Genomic DNA, 17066 nt, shown 5'->3' with positions numbered 1-17066 from the left:
TGCTGGACGGAGAAAGAAACTCTCGTTGAAGAGGAGGAGGAAGAGGAGGCTGTTACAATACAACAACAAGTAGAGGGTGAGGCTGTTACAGTGAAAGAAGAAGAGAAAGACGTTTCAGTGAAAGAAGAGGAAGACGCGTTCAGAGTGAAAGAGGAGGAGGATGTTACAGTTAAAGAAGAGGAGGAAGAGACTGCGGATGATGCAGTTTTTGGAGTGAAAGAGGAGGAGGGGGAGATGACTGTCACATTGAAAGAGGAGGAGGAGACAGGAGATCTGATTAAGACCAGTAAGTACTGTCTTAAAATGCGTGGTTTTAAAGCGAAGTTCGACTGAATGTTTATGCTTGAATATGTTGTTTAATGTAGGAATTGATAAAACTAAGATGTGTATACCACCAAAGAGCGGGTCACCAACAACACGTTAACAATGGATTTACACGCAAAATCCCATCTTTAATGTCTCACAGAATGGACTTGCTCTTATCATGACTCAAATTACGTTGCATTACACTGGAGCGCGATTCCATGCCAACGTGGGCCGATAATATTTTTCGTATCTCAGAATATATTGTTTTGGCAATTCTCTCATAGAAACCTCATTGGAGGAAGTATGTTCGATATGTTTTTTACATTTGTAACACAAACCATGTTTGAGAAAACCATGATAAAAGGGCATTTATAGGACCTTTTAGACCTGTACATGCCTCCTGTCAGACCCCGTGACCTCTAAACCTTACATGATACAGACATCATCTAGTCATTATACTGTCAGACCCCATGACCTCTGAACCCTACATGAAACAGACATCATCTAGTCATTATACTGTCAGACCCCATGACCTCTGAACCCTACATGATACAGACATCTAGTCATTATACTGTCAGACCCCGTGACCTCTGACCCCTACATGATACAGACATCTAGTCATTATACTGTCAGACCCCGTGACCTCTGACCCCTACATGATACAGACATCTAGTCATTATACTGTCAGACCCCGTGACCTCTGACCCCTACATGATACAGACATCTAGTCATTATACTGTCAGACCCCATGACATCTGACCCCTACATGATACAGACAACATCTAGTCATTATACTGTCAGACCCCATGACCTCTGACCCCTACATGATACAGCCATCTAGTCATTATACTGTCAGACCCCATGACCTCTGACCCCTACATGATACAGACAACATGTAGTCATTATACTGTCAGACCTATGATCTGTGAACATGATACAGACAACATCTAGTCATTATACTGTCAGACCCCATGACCTCTGACCCCTACATGATACAGACAACATCTAGTCATTATACTGTCAGACCCCATGACCTCTGACCCCTACATGATACAGACAACATCTAGTCATTATACTGTCAGACCCCATGACCTCTGACCCCTACATGATACAGACAACATCTAGTCATTATACTGTCAGACCCCATGACCTCTGACCCCTACATGATACAGACAACATTTAGTCATTATACTGTCAGACCTATGATCTGTGAACATGATACAGACATCATCTTGTTGTCATTATACTTCTTACATTGTGCTCTAATATATAGATTCTAGATTATCTTGGAGTCATTATGTTCCTTATAGTGTGCTCTAATATATAGAGTCTAGATTATCTTGGAGTCATTATGTTCCTTATAGTGTGCTCTAATATATAGAGTCTAGATTATCTTGGAGTCATTATGTTCCTTATAGTGTGCTCTAATATATAGAGTCTAGATTATCTTGGAGTCATTATGTTCCTTATAGTGTGCTCTAATATATAGAGTCTAGATTATCTTGGAGTCATTATGTTCCTTATGTTCCTTATAGTGTGCTCTAATATATAGAGTCTAGATTATGAGATGTATTTTTATATATTAATATCTCAAAAGTAGCCTTTCTGTTCCAGCTCATTTTTAGACATATCATTTGTAATGATATAGCCTACTCTTCAAACAATTCACACGGACTCTAGGTACTTTTTAATGATATGACCCGTTTTATAAGTAGAAATTGACAACTTTTATTTTTTGGCATCTTTTAATGAGGTCTCAGTTTAATACGTTCTGGTTGTAGCCTAGCCCTGTTGTAGATATAGAAGATGTAGCCTAGCCCTGTTGTAGATATAGAGGATGTAGCCTAGCCCTGTTGTAGATGTAGAGGATGTAGCCTAGCCCTGTTGTAGATGTAGAGGATGTAGCCTAGCCCTGTTGTAGATGTAGAGGATGTAGCCTAGCCCTGTTGTAGATGTAGAGGATGTAGCCTAGCCCTGTTGTAAATATAGAGGATGTAGCCTAGCCCTGTTGTAGATATAGAGGATGTAGCCTAGCCCTGTTGTAGATATAGAGGATAAATCCATTTCAATTCAATCACTTTTTTGACAGCATCCCTTTTGAGTGTCCATAGAGTATCCATAGAGTGTCCATAGATGTTTGCCCATGGAAGAAGTGGTCAGAAAGTGACTTTGTGGACCTGAATGGCAAAACATTCAGGAGATGTGGGGGCGGCAGGTAGCGGCAGGCAGCCTAGTGGTTAGAGCGTTGGACTCGTAACCAAAAGGTTGCAAGATCGAATCCCCGAGCTGACAAGGTGAAAATCTGTCGTTCTGCCCCTGAACAAGGTACTTAACCCACTGTTCCTAGGCCGGCATTAAAAATAAGAATTTGTTCTTAACTGACTTGCCTAGTTAAATAAAGGTTCAATTTTTAAAAACATTTTAAAGTTGACTCATTATGTATTCCCCACCATAACATGAGACATCCATGTTTTAGTCACTGGAATAGACAAACGGTTGAGTTTGGTATCATTTAAAAGCTTACAAAAAGGGTTTTTAAAACTGTTTTATAATCCCCCCCCGTCCAAAAAATAATTATTACATTTTTAACCTTTTTAATGTCAATTATCTAAAAACGTGCAAACTCCATGTTTGCACATGTTGTAGTTTAGACTCTACTTTACATCATCTGAGGTTTTTGGGTCTTGCCTGCCATCGGTTGAATACAGGGTGGGTGTCATTTCAATTATACACATAGAATTCATAGAATGGACCTGTCCTTTCAGACCAGTGGTAGAAAAAGTACCCAACTGTCATACTTGAGTAAAAGTAAAGATACCTTAATAGAAAATGACTCAAGTGAAAGTCACCGAGTAAAATACTACTTGAGTAAAAGTCTAAAAGTATTTGGTTTTAAATATACTAAAGTATCAAATGTAAATGTAATTCCTAAAATATACCTTTAAGTATAAAAAGTTAAAGTATAAATCATTTCACATTCCTTATATTAAGCATACCTGACCGCACAATTTTCTTGTTTTATTATTTTATGGATAGCCAGGGTCCACTCCAACACTCAGACGTAATTTACAAACAATGTATTTGTCAGATCAGATGCAGTAAGGATGATCAGGGATGTTTTCTTGATAAGTGTGTGAATTGGACCATTTTTCTGTCATGCTAACATTCAAAATGTAACGAGTACTTTTGGATGTCAAGGGAAAGTACTTAGGTAGTACTTAAAAGTATTTTTAGTTAAGTGCTTTGCACCTCTGCTTCAGACTACTGCAGTACATCATTGAAATTGTAATGACATTTACATTTTAACTTCTAATTACTACCACAAAGATGGCCGCCGGTCCGTCCAACCGTTGAATGTCAACATAAATGGTCCTCTCTATTCTGTTTATTTTTATGATTTCAACAGGTTTCTTATGGAGGATTGACTGTATAATTTAAAACAGCAGATATTCCCATTCAAGTCCAACATTCTCTGATGTGTGGACCTCCAACCATCTTTGCAGTTCGATTTGGAAGTCGAAATGTACATTTTATGACCATTTTAGTAAATTTTTCGACCAAAACATGACACCCATGAGAACAAGATTAGATTTGGGAGCTCTACATTATTTGTTTTTAAAATCTCACCAAGTTTACGTTTAATGATGTAATGTTGTGAAAACTGACCTTGGGTTATTGAGGGATGTAGTCTAGATTAAACCTCATAGGAAGACAGTTTTATCATGTGGAGGTTTCATTCAGGCCTCTGTTTAACAAAATAATCTGTTTGTCTTTGGCAGGAGAGAGACCAGACTCTCCCTCTGACAGCAGGAAGAGTCCTTCAGGGGAACCAGACCCAGAGACGCCCAAACCAGCCAAACGACATCACTGCTCCTACTGCGGAAAGAGTTTTACTAAGTTACGAAAACTAAAAGAGCATAAGAGGACACACACAGGAGAAAAGCCTTTCCAATGTTCCCAGTGTGGAAACAGTTTTAGTCAGTTAGGGAGCCTGAAAAGACATAAGAGAATACACTCTGGAGAGAAGCCTTATCACTGCTCCCACTGTGGAATGACTTTTATCTGTTTAGGGAGCCAGAAGTTACATGAGAGAATACACACAGGAGAAAAGCCCTACGACTGTTCCCACTGTGGAAAGAGTTTTAGGTGGTTAGAAGGCCTGAAAAGGCATGAGAGGACGCACACAGGAGAAAAGCCTTTCCAATGTTCCCAGTGTGGAAAAAGTTTTACTCAGTTAGGGAGCCTGAAAATACATAAGAGAATACACTCTGGAGAGAAGCCTTATCACTGCTCCCACTGTGGAATGACTTTTACCTGTTTAGGGAGCCAGAAGTCACATGAGAGAATACACACAGGAGAAAAGCCCTACGACTGTTCCCACTGTGGAAAGAGTTTTAGGTGGTTAGAAGGCCTGACAAAGCATGAGAGGACGCACACAGGAGAAAAGCCCTACCAATGCTCCCACTGTGGAAAGAGTTTTACTCAGTTAGGGAACCTGAAATCACATCAGAGGGTACATACACAGGAGGAGAAGACATACCACTGCTCTCATTGTGGAAAGACATTTTCCCAGTCAGAGGACCTGAAATCACATGAGAGAATAGAGAGGCTGTGTTCTGACTTATGTTTTTGACTGAGAATGTGTGTTTTTGTTCTTGCCAAATGAAATCATATTGTTTATATGAAATCATAAAAAAACATAGTTTTACTTTTGTGGATGTTTTTTCATCTGGAGACATGATCATGTCTAAAATCAGATAAAATATTTTAAAATATGTTTTTTTTTTCTTATTCGATTGATTGGATGCAAATGTCAACCCTATGATGTTGTTCATTATATTATTTGCAAAATGTAAATTATTATATAAGTAAGTAGCCTTGCACGAGCCCAGAACAGCTCTTAGAAACAGGAGCCTTGTCTTGTATGATCCAGAACAAATCAAATCAAAGTTTACCTTACTGTGAAATGCTTACTTACAGGCCCTAACCAACAGTGCGATTTTAAGTAAAAAATAGGTATTAGGTGAACAATAGATAAGTAAAGAAATAAAAACAACAGTAAAAAGACAGTGAAAAATAACAGTGGCGAGGCTATAACAGTAATGAGGCTACATACACACACCGGTTAGTCAGGCTGATTGAGGTAGTATGTACATGTAGATATGGTTAAAGTGACTATGCTTATATGATGAACAGAGAGTAGCAGTAGCGTAAAAGAGGGGTTGGTGGGTGGCGGGACACAATGCAGATAGTCCGGGTAGCCAATGTGCGGGGGCACCGGTTAGTCGGGCTAATTGAGGTAGTATGTACATGAACGTATAGTTAAAGTGACTATGCATATATGATAAACAGAGAGTAGCAGCAGCGTAAAAGAGGGGTTGGGGGGGGCGGGACAATGCAAATAGTCCAGGTAGCCATTTGATTACTTGTTCAGGAGTCTTATGGCTTGGGGGTAAAAACTTTTGAGAAGCCTTTTGGTCCTAGACTTGGCGCTCTGGTACCGCTTGCCATGCGGTAGTAGAGAGAACATTCTATGACTGGGGTGGCTGGGGTCTTTGACAATTTTTAGGGCCTTCCTGACACCACCTGGTGTAGAGGTCCTGGATGGCAGGCAGCTTAGCCCCAGTGATGTACTGGGCCGTATGCACTACCCTCTGTAGTACCTTGCGGTCAGAGGCTGAACAGCTCATAGTAACAGGAGCCTATCTCCTGTGTCTGTAGTGTGAGGCAGCTTGATGTACAAGTTCTTCCCTTGGACAGGACTCTAGTCTATTAAGTTGCCCTCCACCAACTGCTGTTTTCAGATCTCGCAATAGGTCACGGATGTGATTCAGATCTGGGGCCTCGTTTATACAAATCTGTGCGTAAAACCAAATGCGTGGGATAATTTCCACGCAAAGCGTGAGATTTATCGACATGAACGTTTGCTTGAGAGAGAGAGGGTAAATTAAACGCACAGCCGTTACCATGTGTAAGCACAGTGCCACGTGGTGGACTGAGGGAACTTCTTGTCAAGCGTAGAATGGGGAAATATCTGTTGAGAATGTCTGTCTGACATTGTGAGAATAATAATGAAAATATTTTTAGATGTGGCGGATGAATCAGAATTAGTAGGGTAACATAGTTAATTAAGATCTTTTATTTGTATAATATGCTTATGTGAGATACTTGTCATTAGAATTATCATGACCTTGGCCTGTGGGTAAGGTTTATGACCCCCCCATAAATACCTTTCTCCCTTCCCCTCTCTTTCCGACCATACTGAAGGACTGTTGAATAGCCTTTGTTGAATATAGAGAGTCTGGGAACATCAAACAAATGGGGAAAAGGAACCATATTTTGGTAATAAAACCAGCTGGAAATATGCTTTGGAACTTAATGAGTATGGATGTCAGTTCGGTTGTCATCTGAGACATTATGACTGATGACAGGACGACATAAACTGTACCTGGGAAAGTATACACCCTCTAGTTATCAGTGTCACATGGAATTGTTATGCAATTGAAATGTTTGATATTGAAATAGTTTATTAGGAGATTAAATGTAATTTTAGCTTCCAATTGAGAGAATTGGGTTTTCATAAGGAAAGTGCCCTGCTTGATCAGTGGCCCGCCCCTGTGAAGAGACAGGGGTTATAAACGATGAAACACACCCTCCTCCCCTCGCCACTATATAAGACAATGACACAATGTAACCAGTGGGTTCCACTACGTGAGGTCTGCAGCCTCTGCGTTACAAGGACACACATGTCAAGTACAGAACTAAGCCAACCTCGGCGTGAGCTTTGGTTGTGAATGGTATGAACTTTGAACTTATTCACTACTGAAGTGATACTTCCTAGCCGTTGAGTTAGCAGCGGCCGCTGTAGACGTGGGCTAGGAAAGGACGGACGACGGATCCAGTCTACCACAGACAAAGATACTACAACGTATCCACTTTAACACCATTGACATTCTTCTGAGGACAGGAAGATCGGTTGTCCAACCCGGCCAGCATCTACGACCAATCTACCGAAGCGCAGCTCAGAGTAAATATTTATTGCATTTTCCTTTTCCAAATGGGTGGTAATTTAGAATGCATAAAATTCTGTATTTACGATAGCATAGCTGTTTCTGTGTTCCTCAGTCTTCCCGCTCTTTCATTCAAGCCCAATCCCCTTTCTTTGTGTAACAAGCCGCCATGTCGGCTCCGTCCACCAGGGACGTTTTCTGTATGACATCATTTGTATTCTGTGTATATGTAATTCTGTGTGATTAGTTGGGTATTTAGTAAATAAATAATTAAACCCAATTTTGGATTGCTGATTCAACTTGTTAGCCAGGGTTCGTGAAGAAAACCAAGAATTTACAACTTTCATTATGAGACTGAAAATAAAATGAGGATTAATATTGACGGCTATCGATGTAAAATATTAAAGTCTTTAAGAGTTTATTCGTAAGATAACAGCTCTATAAACACTCTTCCGTGGTGTCCCGACTTTCTAGTTAATTACATTTACATGATTAGCGAGTCAGGTGATATTAATTACAGAGAAAGGATTTTATAGAATAGCATGTCATATCACTTAATCCGGCATAGCCAAAGACACAACAGAATGTATCCCTTTGGACTCTGGTGTTGGCAGTTGCACTTCTCCCTCAGCTGGGGCTCAGTCACCTGGGGCCCAGAGAGGGGAGAGGTCAGGCTTGTCTTTCATATGTCCCTGGTGCTATGCAGAATATCAGAAAGGGAAGAGGACAGAATGGAACATTGTCTTCATTTTTACATTTTAGTCATTTAGCAGACGCTCTTATCCAGAGTGACTTACAGTACTGAATGCTTACATTTCATACATTTTATCTCCGTACTGGTCCCCCGTGGGTATCGAACCCACAACCCTGGCGTTGCAAACACCATGCTCTACCAACTGAGCCACCTATGGCGTGATTAATGGGGAACCAATTACTTGTCTCCACAATGTCTGTGCGCAAGTCACTCCCTCCTTTGGCATTGAGGGGAGGTGTATGGCAGTGTCTGGAACCATTGTATGTCCTCTCTGATGTTGCACTTATCCTGGGATAGTGTATGACCTAGAGGCTCACTCCCCTCAGTGAGCTTGTCCAGGAGTGTGGTCAAGAGGGGCTTTACTTTAGATGGGAGTATCTAGAGTTAACAATTGATATATGCCATTGGATGAGTTGGTTTTTTTGTACTATGAAGTACCAGGAACGAGATTAGAACCTCGTCATAGGGACCAAACTGAACGATAATTTATAGCGAATGCTATCTGGCTATGGGATACTCCTCTCTCAAGTAAAATTTTTTCTTTGTGAACAGTTCAATCAATAATACAGTAGAAAAATCTATATACAGCATGTGCAAGTGAGGTAGGATAAGAGAGGTAAGGCAATAAATAGGCCATGGTGGCAAAGTAATTACAATATAGCAATTAAACACTGGAATGGTAGGATGTGCAGAAGATAAATGTGCAACTAACTAACTAGCTAGCTAACATCCTTGACCATGAGCTCACTAACCTACTACCCCTCTGCTAAAGAAGAGGAGGTCTACAGGACGGAGAAAGAAGCTCTGGGGATGAATATTGCCGTGAACGAAGAAGAGGAGCATGTTTTAGTAAAAGGAGAGGAAGAAGCTTTCAGAATGAAAGAGGAGGATGAGGAGGCTATCAGTATCACATTGGAAGAAGAGGAGAATAATGTTACAGTGAAAGACGAGAAAGAACCTTTTAGAGTGAAAGATGAAGAGGGGATAGAGGCTGTCACATTGGAAGAAGAGGAGGTAGAAGCTTCCAGAATTAAAGAGGAGGAAGAGGAGGCCATAAGATTGAAAGAAGAGGAGGAGGATGTTATAGTGAAAGAAGAGAAAGAACCCATTGGAGTGTCAGAGGAGGCTATCTTAAGAAAAGAGGATGAGGAAGATGTTTTGGGAGATGAAGGAGAGGAAGAGGAGACTGAAGATCTGATTAACACCATTGAGTACCGTCTTAAAAGCAGGGCCACAAACTGCCCTTGATGAATTAATGTATCGTTTTAATATATGGCTCTGGGCCTCGCCATTGATTCTTGGATAATATAACTTAAAAAATGTCCACTGAACTTAGTTCAACTGTCGTACCCCATCAGAACCCAAAATATAAGCTTGTTTTACTCCTTTGTTTGTGAACAATGTAATTGTAAAATAACACTGTATATCCTCAAAACATGGAGGTAGTTAAATGATGCTGAACCTGAGACATAAGATTGTTATAAAAAGTGCTATTGAAATGCAATAAATTATTACTATATACACTGAACAAAAATATAAACGCAACAATTTCAACGATTTTACTGAGTTACAGTTCATATAAGGAATCAGTCAATTGAAATACATTAATTAGGCCCTAATCTATGCATTTTACATGACTGGGCAGGGGCGCAGCCTTGGGTGGCCCTGGGAGGACATAGGTCTACCCACTTGGGAGACTGGCCCACCCACTGGGCAGCAAGGCCCAGCCAATCAGAAGGAGTTTTTCCCCACAAAAGGACTTCATTACAGACAGAAATACTCCTCAGTTTCATCAGCTGTCCGGGTGGCTGGTCTCAGACGATCCTGCAGGTGAAGAAGCCGGATGTGGAGGTTCTGGGCTGGCGTGGTTACATGTGGTCTGCGGTTGTGAGGCTGGTTGGACGTACTGCAAAATGTTGTAAAATTACATTGGAAGTGGCTTATGGTAGAGAAATTAATATTACATTAGCTGGCAACATCTCTGGTGGACATTCCTGCAGTCAGCATGCCAATTGCATGCTCCCTCAAACCATGAGAAATCTGTGGCACTGTGTTGTGTGACAAAACTGCACATTTTAGTGACCTTTTATTGTCACCAGCACAATGTGCAAATGTGTAATGATCATGCTGTTTAATCAGCTTCTTGATATACCACACCGGTCAGGTGGATGGATTATCTTGGCAAAGGGGAAATGCTCACTAACAGGAAGGTCAACAAATTTGTGCGTAACATTTTGAGAGAAGAAACACACATTTCTGGAATCTTTTATTTCAGCTCATGAAAAATGGGACCAACACTTTACATGTTGCGTTTATATTTTTGTTAAGTATATTTAGAGAGTTGGGCAACCTTCTAGAATTTGAATATTGTTATCATTCTAGACCTTCAGTTATATCATTTAAATATTCCCCATGTATTGTAAATGGGGGCGCTAACATGGCTGCCATAATTTTATGTAAATGCAGAAACCTGTCCCCAACTCTCTAAATACCTGTCTCTGGTCTGAACCATGTTGCACCGGGCTAACATGCTGACCAGACTATCGCGCATGTTGATTTTGTCCCCCCACACCAGACCCTATCAGGACTCGCAGGTTAAAATATCAAAACAAACTTCCTGCTAACTTGCTGTTGCTAGCTAATTTGTCCTATTTAGCTAGCTTGCTGTTGCTAGTTAATTTGTCCTGGGATATAAACATTGGGTTAATATTGATATAAGTGATATTTACATTTACATTACATTTACATTTAAGTCATTTAGCAGACGCTCTTATCCAGAGCGACTTACAAAATGGTGCATTCACCTTATGATATCCAGTGGAACAACCACTTTACAATAGTGCATCTAAATCTTTTAAGGGGGGGGGGTTAGAAGGATTACTTTATCCTATCCTAGGTATTCCTTAAAGAGGTGGGGTTTCAGGTGTCTCCGGAAGGTGGTGATTGACTCCGCTGTCCTGGCGTCGTGAGGGAGCTTGTTCCACCATTGGGGTGCCAGAGCAGCGAACAGTTTTGACTGGGCTGAGCGGGAACTGTGCTTCCTCAGAGGTAGGGGGGCCAGCAGGCCAGTGGTGGATGAACGCAGTGCCCTTGTTTGGGTGTAGGGCCTAATCAGAGCCTGAAGGTATGGAGGTGCCGTTCCCTTCACAGCTCCGTAGGCAATCACCATGGTCTTGTAGCGGATGCGAGCTTCAACTGGAAGCCAGTGGAGAGAGCGGAGGAGCGGGGTGACGTGAGAGAACTTGGGAAGGTTGAACACCAGACGGGCTGCGGCGTTCTGGATGAGTTGTAGGGGTTTAATGGCACAGGCAGGGAGCCCAGCCAACAGCGAGTTGCAGTAATCCAGACGGGAGATGACAAGTGCCTGGATTAGGACCTGCGCCGCTTCCTGTGTGAGGCAGGGTCGTACTCTGCGAATGTTGTAGAGCATGAACCTACAGGATCGGGTCACCGCCTTGATGTTAGTGGAGAACGACAGGGTGTTGTCCAGGATCACGCCAAGGTTCTTAGCACTCTGGGAGGAGGACACAAGGGAGTTGTCAACCGTGATGGCGAGATCATGGAACGGGCAGTCCTTCCCCGGGAGGAAGAGCAGCTCCGTCTTGCCGAGGTTCAGCTTGAGCTGGTGATCCGTCATCCACACTGATATGTCTGACAGACATGCAGAGATGCGATTCGCCGCCTGGTTATCAGAAGGGGGAAAGGAGAAGATTAATTGTGTGTCATCTGCATAGCAATGATAGGAGAGACCATGTGAGGATATGACAGAGCCAAGTGACTTGGTGTATAGCGAGAATAGGAGAGGGCCTAGAACAGAGCCCTGGGGACACCAGTGGTGAGAGCGCATGGTGCGGAGACAGATTCTCGCCACGCCACCTGGTAGGAGCGACCTGTCAGGTAGGACGCAATCCAAGCGTGGGCCGCGCCGGAGATGCCCAACTCAGAGAGGGTGGAGAGGAGGATCTGATGGTTCACAGTATCAAAGGCAGCAGATAGGTCTAGAAGGATGAGAGCAGAGGAGAGAGAGTTAGCTTTAGCAGTGCGGAGAGCCTCCGTGACACAGAGAAGAGCAGTCTCAGTTGAATGCCCAGTCTTGAAACCTGACTGATTAGGATCAAGAAGGTCATTCTGAGAGAGATAGCAGGAGAGCTGGCCAAGGACGGCACGTTCAAGAGTTTTGGAGAGAAAAGAAAGAAGGGATACTGGTCTGTAGTTGTTGACATCGGAGGGATCGAGTGTAGGTTTTTTCAGAAGGGGTGCAACTCTCGCTCTCTTGAAGACGGAAGGGACGTAGCCAGCGGTCAAGGATGAGTTGATGAGCGAGGTGAGGAAGGGGAGAAGGTCTCCGGAAATGGTCTGGAGAAGAGAGGAGGGGATAGGGTCAAGTGGGCAGGTTGTTGGGCGGCCGGCCGTCACAAGACGCGAGATTTCATCTGGAGAGAGAGGGGAGAAAGAGGTCAAAGCACAGGGTAGGGCAGTGTGAGCAGGACCAGCGGTGTCGTTTGACTTAGCAAACGAGGATCGGATATCGTCAACCTTCTTTTCAAAATGGTTGACGAAGTCATCCGCAGAGAGGGAGGAGGGGGGGGGAGGGGGAGGAGGATTCAGGAGGGAGGAGAAGATAGCAAAGAGCTTCCTAGGGTTAGAGGCAGATGCTTGGAATTTAGAGTGATAGAAAGTGGCTTTAGCAGCAGAGACAGAAGAGGAGAATGTAGAGAGGAGTGAGTGAAAGGATGCCAGGTCCGCAGGGAGGCGAGTTTTCCTCCATTTCCGCTCGGCTGCCCGGAGCCTTGTTCTGTGAGCTCGTAGTGAGTTGTCGAGCCACGGAGCAGGAGGGGAGGACCGAGCCGGCCTGGAGGATAGGGGACAGAGAAAATCAAAGGATGCAGAAAGGGAGGAGAGGAGGGTTGAGGAGGCAGAATCAGGAGATAGGTTGGAGAAGGTTTGAGCAGAGGGAAGAGATGATAGGATGGAAGAGGAGAGAGTAGCGGGAGAGAGAGAGCGAAGGTTGGGACGGCGCAATACCATCCGAGTAGGGGCAGAGTGAGAAGTGTTGAATGAGAGCAAGAGGGAAAAGGATACAAGGTAGTGGTCGGAGATTTGGAGGGGAGTTGCAATGAGATTAGTGGAAGAACAGCATCTAGTAAAGATGAGGTCAAGCGTATTGCCTGCCTTGTGAGTAGGGGGGGAAGGTGAGAGGGTGAGGTCAAAAGAGGAGAGGAGTGGAAAGAAGGAGGCAGAGAGGAATGAGTCAAAGGTAGACGTGGGGAGGTTAAAGTCACCCAGAACTGTGAGAGGTGAGCCATCCTCAGGAAAGGAACTTATCAAGGCGTCAAGCTCATTGATGAAATCTCCAAGGAAACCTGGAGGGCGATAAATGATAAGGATGTTAAGCTTGAAAGGGCTGGTAACTGTGACAGCATGGAATTCAAATGAGGAGATAGACAGATGGGTCAGGGGAGAAAGAGAGAATGTCCACTTGGGAGAGATGAGGATTCCAGTGCCACCACCCCGCTGGCTCGATGCTCTAGGGGTATGCGAGAACACGTGGGCAGACGAAGAGAGAGCAGTAGGAGTAGCAGTGTTATCTGTGGTAATCCATGTTTCCGTCAGCGCCAGGAAGTCTAGGGACTGGAGGGTAGCATAGGCTGAGATGAACTCAGCCTTGTTGGCTGCAGACCGGCAGTTCCAGAGGCTGCCGGAGACCTGGAACTCCACGTGGGTCGTGCGCGCTGGGACCACCAGGTTAGAGTGGCAGCGGCCACGTGGTGTGAAGCGTTTGTATGGCCTGTGCAGAGAGGAGAGAACAGGGATAGACAGACACATAGTTGACAAGCTACAGAAGTGTTGTTTCTTGTATTATTGTCTCTTGTGTCTTTAGAGAACTGTTTCACTTTGATATCCTTTTTCTTCTGTCCTGATTTTCTTTTTCTTTTCTTCTGTTAACTAGATATTCTTTGTTGTTCTTCGTTAGCTAGCTAGCTTCTTCCAAAAGAGTCCCTAGCAACTGCATAGCAACTGGTAAACAATTCAGCTAGCTAAGATAACTACAATTTTATGAAAAATAGTTATTTTTCAAAAGCCTATCTTCTTTGTTTGTTGCTTGTTTTTTCTCCTATTCAGTCTTGCAGTTTTCTTTTGCTTTTTTCCGATGTACTTCACTCTAAAAACCATGTAAATTTCAATATTTGTAGGAGCTCATTTTTCAGCTGCTGCTGCTCAAATTGGAGTTCCGGAACTTTATGATATAACCAACACTAGTCACAGTGATATAACCAACACTAGTCACAGTGATATAACCAACACTAGTCACCTCCTCCACAGTACCCGGAGCACCACAGTGATATACAGTGGGGGGGAAAAGTATTTGATCCCCTGCTGATTTTGTACGTTTGCCCACTGACAAAGAAAGGATCAGTCTATAATTTGAATGGTAGGTTTATTTGTACAGTGAGAGACAGAATAACAACAAAAATATCCAGAAAAACGCAAGTCAAAAATGTTATAAATTGATTTGCATATTAATGAGGGAAATAAGTATTTAACCCCCTCTCAATCAGAATGATTTCTGGCTCCCAGGTGTCTTTTATACAGGTAACGAGCTGAGGTTAGGAGCACACTCTTAAAGGGAGTGCTCCTAACCACAGCTTGTTACCTGTAAAAAAGACACCTGTCCACAGAAGCAATCAATCAATCAGATTCCAAACTCTCCACCATGGCCAAGACCAAAGAGCTCTCCAAGGATGTCAGGGACAAGATTGTAGACCTACACAAGGCTGGAATGGGCTACAAGGCCATCGCCAAGCAGCTTGGTGAGAAGGTGACAACATTTGGTGTGATTATTTGCAAATGGAAGAAACACAAAAGAACTGTCAATATCCCTCGGCCTGGGGCTCCATGCAAGATCTCACCTCGTGGAGTTGCAATGATCATGAGAACGGTGAGGAATCAGCCCAGAACTACACGTGAGGATCTTGTCAATGATCTCAAGGCAGCTGGGACCATAGTCACCAAGAAAACAATTGGTAACATACTACGCCGTGAAGGACTGAAATCTTGCAGCGCCCGCAAGGTCCCCCTGCTCAAGAATACATATACATGCCCGTCTGAAGTTTGCCAATGAACATCTGAATGACTCAGAGGACAACTGGTGAAAGTGTTGTGGTCAGATGAGACCAAAATGGAGCTCTTTGACATCAACTCAACTCTCCGTGTTTGGAGGAGGAGGAATGCTGCCTATGACCCCAAGAACACCATCTCCTCCGTCAAACATGGAGGTGGAAACATTATGCTTTCTTTGGGGGTGTTTTTCTGCTAAGGGGACAGGACAACTTCACCGCATCAAAGGGACGATGGACGGGGCCATGTACTGTCAAATCTTGGGTGAGAACCTCCTTCCATCAGCCAGGGCATTGAAAATGGGTCGTGGATGGGTATTCCAGCATGACAATGACCCAAAACACACGGCCAAGGCAACAAAGGAGTGGCTCAAGAAGAAGCACAAGGTCCTGGAGTGGCCTAGCCAGTCTCCAGACCTTAATCCCATAGAAAATCTGTGGAGGGAGCTGAAGGTTTGAGTTGCAAAACGTCAGCCTCGAAACCTTAATGACTTGGAGAAGATTTGCAAGGAGGAGTGGGACAAAATCCCTCCTGAGATGTGTGCAAACCTGGTGGCCAACTACAAGAAACGTCTGACCTCTGTGATTGCCAACAAGGGTTTTGCCACCAAGTACTAAGTCATGTTTTGCAGAGGGGTCAAATACTTATTTCCCTCATTAAAATGCAAATCATTTTATAACATTTTTGACATGCGTTTTTCTGGATTTTTTTGTTGTTATTCTGCCTCTCACTGTTCAAATAAACCTACTATTAATATTATAGACTGATCATTTCTTTGTAAGTGGGCAAACGTACAAAATCAGCAGGGGATCAAATACTTTTTTCCCCCACTGTAACCAACACTAGTCACAGTGATATAACCAACACTAGTCACCTCCTCCACAGTACCTGGAGCGTCACAGTGATATAACCAACACTATAACCAACACTAGAGGTTTGACCACGTTAGGCAACCTAAAAGAACATGAGAGGACACACACAGGAGAAAAGCGTTTTCAATGTTCCTTCTGTGGAAAGAGTTTTACCCGTTTAGGAAGCCTGAAAAGGCATAAACGAATACACTCAGGGGAAAAGCCCTACCAATGCTCCCAGTGTGGAAAGAGATTTTGTAGATCACAGGACCTTACATCACATGAGAGGACACACTTTACCACTGCTCCCAATGTGGAAAGACTTTTAACTGATTAGGGATCCAGAAAACATATGGGATGACACATAGGAGAAAAGAGATTTACTCCGTTATGGAACCTGAAAGACCATGAAAAATACATATAAATACACAGGAGGAGAAGACATACCGCTGTTCTAATTGTGGAGAGACATTTTCCCAGTCAGAGGACCTGCAATCACATGAGAGAATACAGAGGCTGTGTTCTGACACGTTTTTGACTGAAATAGTGTTTACATTTTTTGTTTATATAAGAGAATGTTTTTCAAAAGATTTGCCCTCTTTTACATTCATAAAATGTGCATCTTTATGAACTTTGCCTGGATAAAAGTAAGTAAGTTACCTTGGCCTTGCCTGGTGTGAACCTTTCTGTAGCATAAGACAGCTTAATGTACAAGTCCCCGTGGACAGGACGCTTAGCCCCAATCTATTTTCTTAAAGCTGAGTGCCAAGCAGGCACACCTGGTCCCCATTTTTAAAGTCTTTGGTATGACTCAGGCGGGGAACCAACTACCAACCTTCCAATCTCAGGGAGGACACTAACCACAAGGGCAGTGAGTTGATTGTGATTCAAATAAAATTGTAATTAAAATAAAATGTTTTTGGGTACAAGTATAAACCCTTTGATGTTCATTAAATGTTTTGGATATATGTTTTACATGTAAATGATTAAAGAGATGAATAGAATGTGGATTTCTTCATTCTAACC

The 17066-nt window shown here is 43.0% G+C and overlaps 1 protein-coding gene across 1 annotated transcript; it reads left to right on the top strand.

Annotated features, from left to right (window-relative positions):
• Nucleotides 1-223: 223 nt before the first annotated feature.
• LOC123732454 (zinc finger protein 239-like) lies at nucleotides 224-5081 on the top strand. The gene is made up of 2 exons (XM_045711599.1): nucleotides 224-286; nucleotides 4086-5081. The coding sequence occupies exons 1-2, from the start codon at nucleotides 235-237 to the stop codon at nucleotides 4937-4939; spliced, it is 906 nt and encodes a 301-aa protein (XP_045567555.1). The 5' UTR covers nucleotides 224-234; the 3' UTR covers nucleotides 4940-5081.
• The last annotated feature ends 11985 nt before the right edge of the window (nucleotides 5082-17066 follow it).

Source organism: Salmo salar, chromosome ssa02 (assembly GCF_905237065.1).
Source record: "Salmo salar chromosome ssa02, Ssal_v3.1, whole genome shotgun sequence".
Taxonomy (NCBI): domain Eukaryota; kingdom Metazoa; phylum Chordata; class Actinopteri; order Salmoniformes; family Salmonidae; genus Salmo; species Salmo salar.
This window is presented reverse-complemented; position numbering and strand designations above follow the sequence as displayed.